Raw genomic sequence first — 13,980 nt, 5'->3', positions numbered from 1 at the left:
CTCCCTCACTGCTTCATGACCTCACTTCCCTTCCCCCACCCAGCCTGGGCAGGAATCCATCACAGAATCACCTCTTTGCACGTGCTCAGCGTTTTTGCCCCCTCCCTCCGGGTGTTCTCCTAACAACCCAACCCCACACCACCCACCACACCTGCCATCCTGGGGCTTCTGTTCTCACCCTACCCATGCAAACAACATCAAAACAACCTCCAGTGGGTCCTCACTCCACCTGCAGTCAGACTCTCCCAAGGAAGCAGAAATGCTGCCTTAAGCCCTCCCCCGCCACCAGGCTATATCCTGACAACTTTGGGTAAGGGCCTACTATCTGCCAGTCTTTACTACTCAGACCTTACCTACCCAGCCAACCTTCAGGAAGTTAAGAAGTCCCCTTGAGAAAATAACGACTCTTTGCCAACATCCTGACTTTCTAGTGGTTTCCAAACTAGAGTCGAATGATGTGACATCCTCTCTGAGGGCACCCTTTCCATTTCCTCCTCCTTTTTCTGTACACTCAGCCTTGCTCGGAGAGCTATTTTGACATCTCTTTCTATTCTTAGCACAAAGCACAAACTCATATATGCAGATTAGCCAAAAATGTAGAAGAACTGCACATCCTTTTTCCAAATTCTTAGAAAAATCAAGAGCGCTTAGGGGCTATGAGGTAGAAAGGACTGTCACAAGGCAGATACTGCAGAGTGAGATGGAAAGTGCCTGATTAGAGCGGCCTGGAGACTTCGATGTACTGGAGATGCATAACCTCTGGCAAGTCCCTTTTGCTGCCTGGATCTCAGCCTCTTCATCTGCAAAGTGAAGAGTCTGGATGAGGTAATTCCTAAGGGCCTTTCTAGATCTTTCATTCTGACTTCGTCACAGGATGTTACACATTCAGAGGTGCCTGTTTTTTCTTCCTCTGAATCATTTGTTTATCAGTCTTTCAATCAAGTAAAGGCTCTGCTTCATGCCCGGAGGGAACAAAGTTAAATAGTCCACAATGCCTGCCCTTTAGGAATTCACATTCCTTATAGACAGAGCTCACTCTAATCCTATAATTGTACCATATTGTGATGAATGTTTGGGGAAAGCCCTTTGTAAGTCTAATGGGAACAATGTACAAAAAAGGATTAGTTCTGACCATGGAGGTGAGAATCCTTCACAGAGGAGATGCCTTTATAGACTACTCCTAAGTGATCAGTTGAACTCTGCCAGAGTGAGGGTAGGGACACAGAAAGGACATTCTAGTTATGATAAAGGGCCCAAAGACATGGTGAATCTGAGGGGAAAACTCAATGTTTCCACATAACCTCACCATTAAGCATGACAAGGAGTGTACTGAAGAAGACAGATGGAAATTGTCTCTTTTTTTCTTCTCATTTAGAAAAAAATTTAAATTGGAATTAGCCTAAGTTTCTAATTTTAAGTCAGGGTCTGCAGTTTTTAAGTCTTGCCCTCTCCAGCCTTTGCTGTGTTCTGTGTTACCTGACATCTGGCTCGTTTATTTATTTATGCTATTTTCCTGAAGGCGTGCAAGTATAATATTTTCTTGTAACATGAAAGGTAGCAAATAATAGTAGCTTTGTTTTAACGGGGAGAAGATGAGGCAAACATTGATTTGTAGATTTAACATGGGCAAAACAGAGCTGAATTATGCCCTGTGTCTTCCTTCATGAAAATTCCTTGACTTTCTTTGTTCCTTATAACCTTCTACTTATAGCCATATCTGAAAGGGAAATATTCATAAGCAATATAACTAAACCAGGGCAACCACACTAGGTCAGCCTCAAGGGTGAGATCTTGAGTCAAGTATGGCTTTAAGGAAGAATCAGATATTATGAACACCATACAACGTTAGGGAAGAAAGCATAATATAAGTTATTACTCAAAATATGGATAGGTAAAGTTAAAATCTCCTAAGCCCATGAGAATAGCTGTTCACTTTTCCCAGTCTAATTGCTTCACTTCGTTGTTGCCTTTTGTCAATCTGGAAGGTGTCTGGTCACACACTTTACAGAACAAAAACACCTATGTGGGTCACTGCCATACAGGATTTGGTCTTTGGCCTTATAGATCCAAAAAGAGATCCAGATCTCCCAGAATTGATCAGGGTTTAGGGAACAGACCACTCAGCTGAGAGTATAGGGCTGGTTCTTTCTCTTGTGTCTCTAGCGCCATCTACTGGGAAGCAAGAGACCTCGGTTGGAATACCTTCAGTTCAAAGTGTCAGAAACCTAACCAGGGTAGCAAAGAGGAGAAAAGAGGAGGAAAGAGAAGCCCAGAGCAGATTCTAACAAAAAATATTAGGTGTATCATACTGAAGCCACTAATATACCGTGTATGGTTGAAAATACCAAAACAAAAAATACAAACCTAAATTATCAGAAATACAGACACAAGTAAACACAGACCGTATAGCAAACTTTTAAAGCAACAACTGGAGGTCATAAACACAGGAAGCATAGTATACAGTAAGACAAAACTAAGAACACTCAGAACATATGTATGCTGTATTAATTCCACTGAATGTCCCTATTAAACAGGATCATGGATTGAATCCCAATAGAATGCTGTGTACAAACCAAGTGAAGACTGAAAATAAAATACAAAAGTATACCAGGCAAATGAAAATAAAAGCAGTATGTATGTATGTATTGCAGTATTGGGGATCAAACCCAGGGCATGGGAAAGGCTGTGGTTTTGATTCCCAGTATCACTAAGAAAAAAAATTGATAAAGCATTAGCTAACCTATTCAATACACAAAACAAGAAATGAATATAGGAAAATCACTACAGATGAAATTAAAAGAATCATAAATTATTACTATGCTCAACTCTTTATGAATAAGTTAGCAGAGAAATATAGATTAAATAGATACTTTCCTAGGAAAAACAAATTTGCTGTTATGGCCCCTGAAAAGACATCTTAAATAGATAAATTATCATAGCAAAAATAGAAAAAAATGTGAGTGCATAGTTACCTAATAAAATACCTAGGAATAACTTTAGAAACAACCTCTAAAATATATTCAATGAAAAGATCACAGTGGAACTGGGTTACCAGGTTGTGTGTGTGTGTGTGTGTGTGCGCGCGCGCGCACGTGCGTGCTTGCACACACACACACACAAGTATGTACACTATTTGCTTGGATATCTTTGTAATATTTCTGGAAGGATACATGAAAAACCAGTTAACAGTGGTTGCTTCTGTGGAAGGAGTGGGATATATGGGGATAAAGATGAGAATTCTTTCAGTATATAATATTTTAATTTGTATCTTTTATATTTGTCACCTGTTAAATTGATTACATATACAAATATTGCTTATTCAAAAGGATCAAGGCAAGGAAATAGATGCTTCTTATGTTTCCCCAAAGAATTCTGTATTCCTTAATTTTTTCCTAAAGCTGACTGTGATAGAAGAGAAAGGATTCTTTTATGTGCTTCCCAAATTCCCTTGGTTGAACAGTGGACACCCAGATGCCAGGATCATATCAGCTGAGCATCAGTGTCTCACTCAGGTACTTGGTACCCTGGGCACTCTGTGAACTCCAGGACTCCAATTCTCACACACCAGGAAGCCTGCCTCTCTGAATTTAACTCAGTCTTCTTTTGCTCAAAGATTGGTGATTCCTCACAGCACAGTCTTTAAAAGCAGAACCAAAAGCTAAGTCTTGTTTTACTGATTTAATCAAGTAAATAGTAAGGTACAAGCTCCTGATCTTTCTAGGCCTTCTAAGATTTTGGCCTCACTTTGCATGCTCAATTTTTCTTCTAAATATAGTAGGCACCAAGTTTCTAAAGTATCCCCATCTGAACACATGAAAGGAAAAAGTAATCCTCAGGCCAAAAAGAGTATGTCAATCACCTAACATCTGTACTTACCTTTAGCATATATAATACAGGTCTGGAACAATGTATTGTCATTGTTTAAGGATCAGAAATGGAGCCCCTTTCTTCTTTCTCTTCAAAAATGGCTGGAGTGCTGGGCGTGGAGGCGCATGCCTGTAATACCAGTGGTGTGGGAGGCTGAGGCAGAAGAATCGCAAGTTCAAAGCCAGCCCTCAGCACTTACTGAGGTCCTGAGCAACTTGGTGAGACCCTGTCTCAAAATAAAATATAAAAAGGGGTGGGGATGTGGCTCAGTGGTCTCAGTGGTTAAGCACCCCTGGGTTCCATCCCTGGTAGTAAAAAAAAAAAGAATGATGCAAGATTCTAGGACCTAACTGTGGGCAGCTTCAAGGTAGGCTATAATTTTAAGGGGCAAGGGTGCTATCATTTTGTCCTGGGGTTTTCCCCCTACACTGTTCAGAGCCTGCCTTGGATTCAGCTATAACTCTGGCACATAAACATATACATATATGTATACCTGGACATCAAAATATGTTTTGCATATTGAGCATCCTACAAAGATTCCCTCTGAAATAAAGAATCCTGCAGGAAGAGAGGGTGGGCGGTTGAAAGTCAATAGTCCAGTTTCATTGCCCTGATGAAATGCCTGTGCTCAGGGCTGTTTGAGACGACTCTCTCTAGCATCTGGGTAGGTACAGAACCAAAAGTTTGGAAGAGAATGAAAGGTGATGAAGTAAAATATATTTTCAGAAGATGTAAAAATTCCATAATGCTATTTTGGCAAACGTGTATAGAAGGCTTTCTGTTGAGAAATTACCTATCCTTTGAATCTCCTATTGAAATGACTCAGATAATCCCATTTTCTCTTTCTTCCCTCAAATCCCTGATTACTTCTGTGTGGTTTTAGTAGAACAGAAGCTGTAACAAACTACTTTTACATATTATCAATTCTAAGATGCTATTGTTCATTAAGTTCCCATTATTTTATGTACCATGAAGAAAGAAAATCTCTGCCTTAAACCATGGCATGACTTTGAAATTTTTAAAATATGAATGTAAGAGTCTTAAATTGAGGAACTATACTGTATCAACATCTAGGTTGTCGATAATGAGCTGAGAACCTGCAGGATCTGATGCTGTTGGGTTCTGGAATGCCATGAAGGGGTGTTCTCGGCATTGGGCATGTGACTACCACCAAAACAGGAGCCCCGTCCAGATCCCTTCTATGCTCTGCCCTTTAAGAGTTGAATATCCCTACACAGTGTGCTCCCTCAGGATTGTCCACCCACTCACATTATTGTGAAGAGGTTCCAGGATGGCCCACCTGCACTGACAGCTTGAGGAACATGGAAGTATTACTTGCCAGGCTGATTGCCCCAGGAATCACTCCTGGGAAAAGCTTTCATCAAAGTACTGAATTTAAATTGGCAGTTGATATTGTTCATACATCCCAGTTTGTCTTAAACTATCCTAGTTAATCCATTTGCTCCAGGGTTATTAACATCTCCTGCTACCGTTCAGAGTGTCTATGAACTAATCAGGGAGGTGATCTGGACAAGGTGATTGCCAGTGTCCCTTTAACCAATAATGGCACCAAATGGTTTGAGAATCACTATTGCAGGACTTTTTTAGTGTCTGGTCTGCCATGCCAAGTGCTATTGCTTGGTTATGAGACTTGGGATGTTTCAGCAGTAAAGAAAGAAAAGGCATCTGGAGATGTCAGTGGTAGAGCACTTGCTAGCCCTGTGTTTGATCTCCAATACCACATGAAAAGGAAAGAAAGGAGAGGGAAAAGGAAGGAAAGAGGAGAAAGAGAAGAAAAAGAGAAAGAGAATCAACAGTGATTGGGTGAAAGGTTAACACAGCCATCACCTTTATCCAACTTAACCTTTAATCAACTTCTTTGATTTCTTGTACATTTCAAACTTGAATGATTCTGAAAGTTATATCTATTGCATTTTACGATTGATAGTGTATTCTAATCAAGGAAATCAAATAATTCACTCCCCTTGGGATCTGGGCTCCCATCTCCTTTACAAATTGAAATGAACCCCGAGAGGGTAGAACCAGTGAATCTTTAGGGTGCTATATATAGAGGTTTGATCTGAGCATTAATCACCTTTGTTTTCTGCCAACTCTTCCTATTAGGAGATGTTGCTCCAGTGCAAGGAACTGCATTCGACCTAAGAAAGCCAGTGGAGCTTGGAAAACACCTGCAGGAGTTCCACATCAATGGTTTTGACCATAATTTCTGTCTGAAGAGATCTAAAGAAAAGCATTTTTGTGCGAGGTAAGGTCCTTTTCACTTCCTGCCTCTGTAGGGGAAGAAGAAACACCAACTCTTTGAGGAGCCTTTTGCCTGACCTACCGACAGCATTTACTACATGACAGAGGACCAAACACTACATCCCACGTCTTTTCAAAACTCCCATGAATTTGGTAGAATTCATCCTCCCCGGCTGCCATCATCCCTATGCCCCCTTACTTAGCATCTGGTCTCTGCCCTCATGCTTCCTGGTTGAAGTCCAGTTGCCTTCGTTGACTTTCCAGGGCCCTTTGTACTTTCTCATCTGTAACTCACGCCCTGCCCACCCCTGTGTATAGTTGGGGGCTCCCCTAATCTTGCAGCTCTCACCTCAGCCTCTGGTGTGATGAGATATCTGTGTGCATGCTGTCTCCTTCTCACTGAATTCCAGTCCCTCAGGCCATTCCACTAGCAAGTAATCAATACGTTTGTAGAATCAATGAATTAAAGAAAGCAGAGAAAATGACTCAAACTCTAATATAGACAGAAAGAATTACACAAACCATGTCCACTTCCAAGCCCCAGGACCAAGGCCCCCTGTGTTCCTCCTGCTCAAACCACCTTCCTCCTGGGTATGTCTTATGATCCTCTCCTCACTGCCCCCACCCGAGGACCCCCTCCTGCCTTCACAGTTTATCAGCAGAAACCCACAGTCCCTAGCAGAACTGTTAACAGAGGAGACCTAAAACCAGCCTGCTCCAGCCTCTGGGAAGGGAACAGTTTAATTCAAAAAAACAGCTCTTCTCTTTCGTAAGACATGGCTGGTTGTCTCCAGGCCAAGCAGAGAGCTCTGACTCCATGAAAAAGACTCTCAGTCCAATATGCTGGGGGATATAGCTCAGTGGTACAGCACTTGTCCAGCACGCATGAGGCCCTGGGTTTGGTCCAATCCAGGGGGCCCTGCTGCTTCTTTCCAACCTGGTTGCTCTCTTCCTACCCTACCTCAACTAGCTGGGGTCAATCTGTTTTGCCATTCCCCAAAGAAGTCAAGATCAGTGTGAGAAGTTGCCATGGAGGATTCCTCAAAACCACCTGCTCATGCCCCACCTAGGAGGCTGCAAGAATTTCCATCAGATTCTTCCTTCCCACCTTTATCTCCTCCATACATCTTCCCCAGCTCTGTGGCTGGGTCTGATTCCTATCTCAAAGATGATTCCATTTCTACCCCTCCCTGCCTGCTTTTCTGCTCTGGACTTACATGTGGCTTGTCTTTATTCCCAGGGTGCATCATGCTGGAAGCGGGAGAGTTCTAGAAGTATATACCACCCAGCCTGGTGTCCAGTTTTACACGGGCAACTTCCTGAATGGCACATTGAAGGGCAAGAGTGGAGTGGTCTATCCTAAACACTCTGGCTTCTGCCTTGAGACCCAGCATTGGCCTGATGCAGTCAACCAGGTAAAGCCCCAGGCTGCCTTGATAAGTGGTGTTGAGTGACTTCAAGGTCACCTAATATGACTGAGTTCACAACACTCAAATCAGACCAAATGATTCAAAAGTCCATGTTTGTTTTCTTTTCCAAAGTCATTCCAAACAGAAAACCCATAGCCAAGTTACTCACGTGGCATTTACGTTTTTAAAAACAAACTTTTTACCTTTGTAATGTTTCTCTTTGTCAATAACCACCCAGGTTCTGCAACCACACTTGTAAGCAGATCTTTCTTTTCATCCTATTTGCTCCCTCATAAGTTTCTTTTCTAACTATCACTTAAAGCAGTTCTCAAAGTGCCAGCCTATAATAAGGAGCTTTCACCTTACATCAGAATAGAAATGGTTTTAGTCAGCTTTTTGCTGCTGTAACTAAAAGGCCCCAACCAGAACAACTGTACAGGAGGAAAGGTTTATTTAGGGGCTCACCGTTTCAGAGGTCTCAAATCCATAGACAACAGGCTCCATTTCTCAGTGCTTGAGGTGGGGGAAGGGTGTGGCAGAGGGAAACAGCTCACATGGTGATCAGAAAGCAGAGTGAAAGGTCTCTACTTGCCAGACAAGTATATACCCCAAAGCCATAACTCCCAATTCCCACCTCCTCCAGCCACACCCTACCACTCAGTTACCACTCAGTTAATCCCTCTCGGGGATTAATTCACTGATTGGGTTGAGACTCTCACAACCCAATCATTTCTCCTCTGAACACAAGTGAGCTTTTGGGGGACACCTCACATCCAAATCATAACATAAACCAACTACTTCCTCCAGCAAGAAAGTCTTGCTTTGACAAGTTATACTTGGCAATGTAGTAGATTTTCATTCTGGTTCAGGTTCTTCATTTCATTGCAAACCAATACTACTGTTTCCACACTGGCACTGACTCACATAGCCCTGGTCTAGAAACCAGCCCTGTAAACACACCCCAAATGGCTAATGGCGCGACCCTGGCTGGCAAGGTGTAACTGTGTTGTCTTCCCTTCACAGCCCCACTTCCCTCCTGTGCTGCTGAGTCCTGGGGAGGAGTACAACCATACCACCTGGTTCAAGTTTTCTGTGGCTTAAGGAAGAGTGAAGATACAACCGAGTCCAGGGCCAGGCCAGGGCCACCTCTACAGCCTGTCTCCTGTCCAGAGGCAAAGCAAAGATTTGGAGGATTTAAAAGTGATCATGTGCAAATCATACAAATGGTAGCTGTCACAATAATTGATCTGAATATTGATTTCCTTTTCCAGTGACTGGCTCTGGGCCATGTCTCATGACAAGATTTATTCTCTGTTCAGTTCAGAGGGCAAGTGAACCCAACCACCAATGTCATCATCTAAGGCCTGACACTAGCCCAGAAGTGGAGCCCAGGGACTCTTGTGCTATTGTAGGTTTTCTCTCTCTACCCTTTCTCTCTGTGATGCTGCTCTCATTGCTTTTCTGTCTCCTCCTCCCGCTTTACTTCAAATCACCTCAATCTTGGGCAGCACTGCAGTTTTCAAGGTCATAAGAGCTAGTTTACCAGGCCAGCACATGGAGCCTCTGTGAGGTAGCAGGTGATTGACAAGTGAGGGAGCTGAAGCACAGAGTTTGAGTGACCCACTGCAAGCTAGTAAAAAGTTTAACAAGGACTTGACTTCAGGTCATGTAAATCCAAGTTCCCTTCTTTACCTATCCCAGTCTGCCAGAGCATTCCAGGGGGCTCACTGAAGGGTAAAAAGGGGTCTGGTCCCTGTTCTGTTAAGAGCCAGCCTTTCTTCTCAGATTCAGTTTATAAGAAATGGTTCAAATACCCATAAAGAATCCATCATTTAGACTCCCTGCCTTTGGTGTTAACATTTACACTGGAAGCAGATATTGTGTTATGTAGATGAGGCTGGAGGTTCCTCTTTTCCTGGTAGTCTAATCATTAATGATGGGTGTGGGCTGATTTTTAAAGAAATATACTTTATTCTCTTATTTACTACAATCAGTTGAAATAAAATGCATCTCCAGAAGACTCCAGTTCCTTTGCTCATCTTTTTTAAGTGCCAGGTATGGACTTTGGGAAATGGACCAAGTATATGGTGTGTTCTAGAGAAAGAACTCTAGTAGGAGCCCCAGCATTTTTCTAGAGAAAAGCTATTTAATTGGAAACCTACTGAGCTTTCCATACCTCCTCTTTCTCTGAAACCAATAATAAACCAAAGGTACAATGTTTAAATTCATTTCAGCATGGATTTTATGAATATCTACTCTGTATAGTCCTCCACTAGGTCTCGTAAAGAATTCAAGATTTAATATATAAGATGTAGAGTGTTCTTTCACAGAGAGCACTGCTTCTCTGGTGGAGAAAGACTAATAAATATGTAATGTAAAACTGCACCATGACAGAATTGGGAGCCCTAAGCACTATCTTTGGTCCTGCTAATTTTACTTGGCCTGTTTTCTCACCTGTGAGGCAAAGGGATTAGCTTTGTCTGGAAAATGAGCATATATCTGTAGGGCAGTACCTAAAGTTGGGCCAGTTGTCAAAGTTTTTTTTCCCACAGGCTCAAGTCCTCCTGACTATGATGAAGGGTATGAAAGGGTAGACAATGAATGCTCCAACTGGCCAGAGCACTGAGCAAACTGTGCTATTCCTGACTGGATTTGAGCAGGTATGGATCACTTTTGAGCTCCTACAACCTCTGGACAATCAAATTCTTACTGTTACCACATTGCCAGGATTCTCCTCTATTATTAATTGTTCATTCTCACTTCATTATAATGGTTGTAGGAGTGTGTTTGAATGGATTATTTCATTTGATCCTTACCTCCCTGTAAGGTAGGTGGTAAAGTCCTTGTGAAGAAGTAATTAGCTGGAGAAAGGCACACTGCTAGAAAGTGGCAGATCTAAAACACATCTCCATATCCTTTGATAAGAAACCCAGTGCAGGGCTGGCACTGTAGCTCAGTGGCAGAGCGCTTGCCTAGCATGTATGAAGCACTGGGTTCAATCCTCAGCACCACATAAAAATAAACATAAAATAAAGGCATGCTGTCCATCTACAACTACAAAAAAATTTTTAAAAAAAGAAAGAAAGAAAGAAACCCAGTGCAATGGCTAGGGATGTGGCTCAGGTGGTTGAGTACTTGCCTAGCACGTGCAAGGCCCTGCATGCAATCCCCAACTGAAAAAAAAAAATAAGAAACCCAGTGCATGTTCTATTGATGGAAGAAAGGGAAGGAACTCCCCAATTTTTCCTATCACACAGGAAAAAAAAAAATCTAAGATTTATAATATACAATATAGAAGATATATAATATACAATATGAAGATTTTCCTCTCCATCATGATTGGTAGAAACATACATACAACTTTTTTGGAAGGAAATTTGTCAGAATTCATCAGCATTGACAAACTTGAAAGTTCATGATCTAACAATTCCACATTAGAAATGTTTTATAAAAATACTAGCATAAATGTGTAAAGACATTCAGACAAGGCTATTCACTGAAACCTAAATGACAATTGGGGGAAAAAAAGCAAAGAAAAATATTGAAATTTCACAAATATCACTATAAAGACTAAAATGTCATACCATAGATGTTGAGCTGCTGTGACCATTCAGTGACCAATGACAATCCAACCTTGAAACATGAGTTTTAGTGTCAATAAATACTGGACAGTGGGGCTGGTGGAATAACTTAGTGGCATATGCTAAATAAATACTGGTAGTTTACAAAAAATAGGACATAAAAAACTATAGGACAATTACATTTCAAAACAGCTGAGCCCACCATCAACACACCATGAGCAAAGGTGTCACCCTCCTGAACTGAAAACATTTGTGGGCATGAAATTATGGAAATTAAACAGTCGCATACATGTCTAAGGAATTTTGCAGGGCTTTGATCCATTTATGAATCTTCTAACAGATGTGTGGAAATGACATCTAGTGGCAACAGAATACTTGAATTGGTAATGTGAGGAAATAATCAGCATGTTAGACGCCTTGGAACAAGTATAAGACTGATCAGTTGAGAAATGTATGCACTTTCTCCAAAGGGCCTGTTTATATGATGTACAAATCAGGTCAATGGGGATGAAACCCAAGGCCTTGTACATGCTAGGTTCAGTGCTCCATCACTGAGTTACATTCCCAGCCCAAATTGGACCCTTTTGCTAGGAAGTGCATTACTGACTAAGACAAGTTGCAAAATTTGAATGGGATCTTTTGAGTGAATAATGTATGGGATTATCTGGTGCTATTCTTGCAACTTTCCTGTAAATTTGTTTTTTTTTTTTTTTTTTTTTAGAAGACAGTGATTTCTTTGGCAATTCAAACTATACCAATCAAGTAAAGTTAAATGTTCTCCATTCCCATACATATTTTACTTCCCAGAGCTCACTGTTATTAATTAGGGATACCTCACTGTACATAAGTTTTGATTTTACAAAAGCAGGATATTGTATGTATTATTTGACCTCATCTTTTTAAATGATCACACAGTATTCTATTGTATGGATTATCATTTATCCATTCCTGTACTGATAGCATTAGAATAGCTTTAAAATTATGCTTCATAATGATAAAAGGATAACATATGAGCAAGAAAAGTTATAAATTTATGTAGGTACCTAATAATAGAACCTTCAGATCTTTTGAAGCAATAATTGTACCCAGAGGCTACGCCTGGAGTTACTTTACTATTGGGCCTAACTCAATAGTTCTGTTAAATACTGCTTTACATTTCCTGAATAGAATTTATTTTTTTAGATTAGTATTTCTTTGAGAACAGTGACCTCTACTGGTACTAATATAAATAAAAATACAGTTTCTGCCCATTCCACCCAGCATGAAGACCAGGGAATCCTAAAGGAGGGCACACCAAACGTTCCCTTGAATCACATGTGCTAACTTCCTTATTATAGTAGTGATAAAGCAGGCTAATCTTGTCCAATAACAGACAGTTCACAAGAGTGAACTAGCAGCCTACAGCAGTGGTTTCCAATCCTGGATACACATTAGAATCATGAGGGGGTTTTAAGACTATTAATACCCAGACTTCACAGTAATTTCGATTTCATTAGAATTGTCACTAGGAATGAGCACCCCTCCCTAGAGTGAAAGCTTTCCCTGCTTTTGTCAATATTATGTACATAAATGTGTTAAGATAGAATGTTATAAATCACTTCCTCAAGAAATAAGTGATGGAAAAAACAAGAATTCCCAGACTAGAAGTATGTCTTGGTAAGGCCCTCGAAAGCCTACCAATAATCTTGGCACCCAACATTTCCAGTAATAATTATTTTCAATACTGTAAAGCTGAAGGCTAACATCTAAACCAGAAATTGACAAATATTTTCTGTAAAATAAAAATGACAGTAAATTCTTTAGGCTTTGTTGGACTTAAGAGTTTGTCACAATTACTCAATTCTGCCCACTAAAGCAGTCTTAGACAACAGGTAAATAATCACATCTATGTTCCAATAAACTTTTCTATAATATGAATTTCATATAATTTTCATGTCATGAAATGTACTTTTGATTGGTTACTTAAAAATGTAAAACCCAAGCTGGGTATGCAGCTCAGTCAATCCCCAGCATCACAAAAAAAAAAAAAAAAAAAAAGATAAAGGAAAACCCATCTCCTTAGCTATATGTAAACAGCCTACAGGCGTAATTTGCTTATCACTGATTATAAGAGGGGGAAATTTTTTTTTCTCTCAACTCAAACACTACTTAACACTTCTGATGCCAAATGTTTCCTTGCACACCCATCAATAAATTCTGTAGCAGGCACCCAGTAATCCCCTTAATTTGATTCTGACAGTATATGCCTAGAGAGTGTCAAATCCCACAAACTGAGGGCTCAGTTCCATAAATGCTCCCTCTACTTCAGACATCCACTTAAACTAGCAGACAGGTTATAAATTGGGGTTCCCAGAACCCCCTCCTTAGTTCCATTAAATTGCTAGAATGACTCAGAAAAATTCAGGAAAACACCATTTATTACAAAAGATATCACAAAGGACACAGATGAAGTTAGATGCAAGAGATGCAAGGCAAGTGTAAGAAGCAGAGCTTTCATGTTCTCTCTAGGATTACCACTTCAGGCACCACACCTAACCACAAGCTCTAACCCTGTCCTTTAGGGTTTTTGTTGTTGTTTTGGCAATACTGGGAACTGAACCCAAGGCATTCCATATATTAGAGGTAAGTGCTCTACCAGTGAGCTCCACCTCCAGTCCCCCCATCTCTTTTTCAGTTGTAGATGAACAGTGTATTTCATTTATATGGACACAATGTATCTTATTTATATGGTGCTTAAGATTGAACCCAGTGCCCCATGCATAGGAGGCAAGTGCTCTACCATTGAGCCACAACCTCAGCCACTTTTCTTTTCTATAGAGGTTTCACTACATGGGCATGATTGATTAAACTATTGGCCACTG

General features: G+C 40.8%; 1 protein-coding gene across 1 annotated transcript in view; it reads left to right on the top strand.

Moving 5' to 3' along the window:
* The window catches only part of Galm (galactose mutarotase), a 57,755-nt gene extending 48,192 nt beyond the window's left edge, over window positions 1-9,563 (top strand). The window contains exons 5-7 of the mRNA XM_047523295.1: window positions 5,992-6,133; window positions 7,370-7,544; window positions 8,562-9,563. Coding sequence (XP_047379251.1) covers window positions 5,992-6,133; window positions 7,370-7,544; window positions 8,562-8,639 — 395 coding nt within the window. The 3' untranslated portion in view covers window positions 8,640-9,563. The remainder of the gene's footprint in view (window positions 1-5,991; window positions 6,134-7,369; window positions 7,545-8,561) is intronic.
* The last annotated feature ends 4,417 nt before the right edge of the window (window positions 9,564-13,980 follow it).

The sequence above is a fragment of the Sciurus carolinensis genome, chromosome 13, assembly GCF_902686445.1.
Source record: "Sciurus carolinensis chromosome 13, mSciCar1.2, whole genome shotgun sequence".
In the NCBI taxonomy this organism is placed as follows: Eukaryota; Metazoa; Chordata; class Mammalia; order Rodentia; family Sciuridae; genus Sciurus; species Sciurus carolinensis.
The sequence above is the reverse complement of the archived record's forward strand: the minus strand, read 5'-3'. Positions and strand labels throughout refer to the sequence as shown.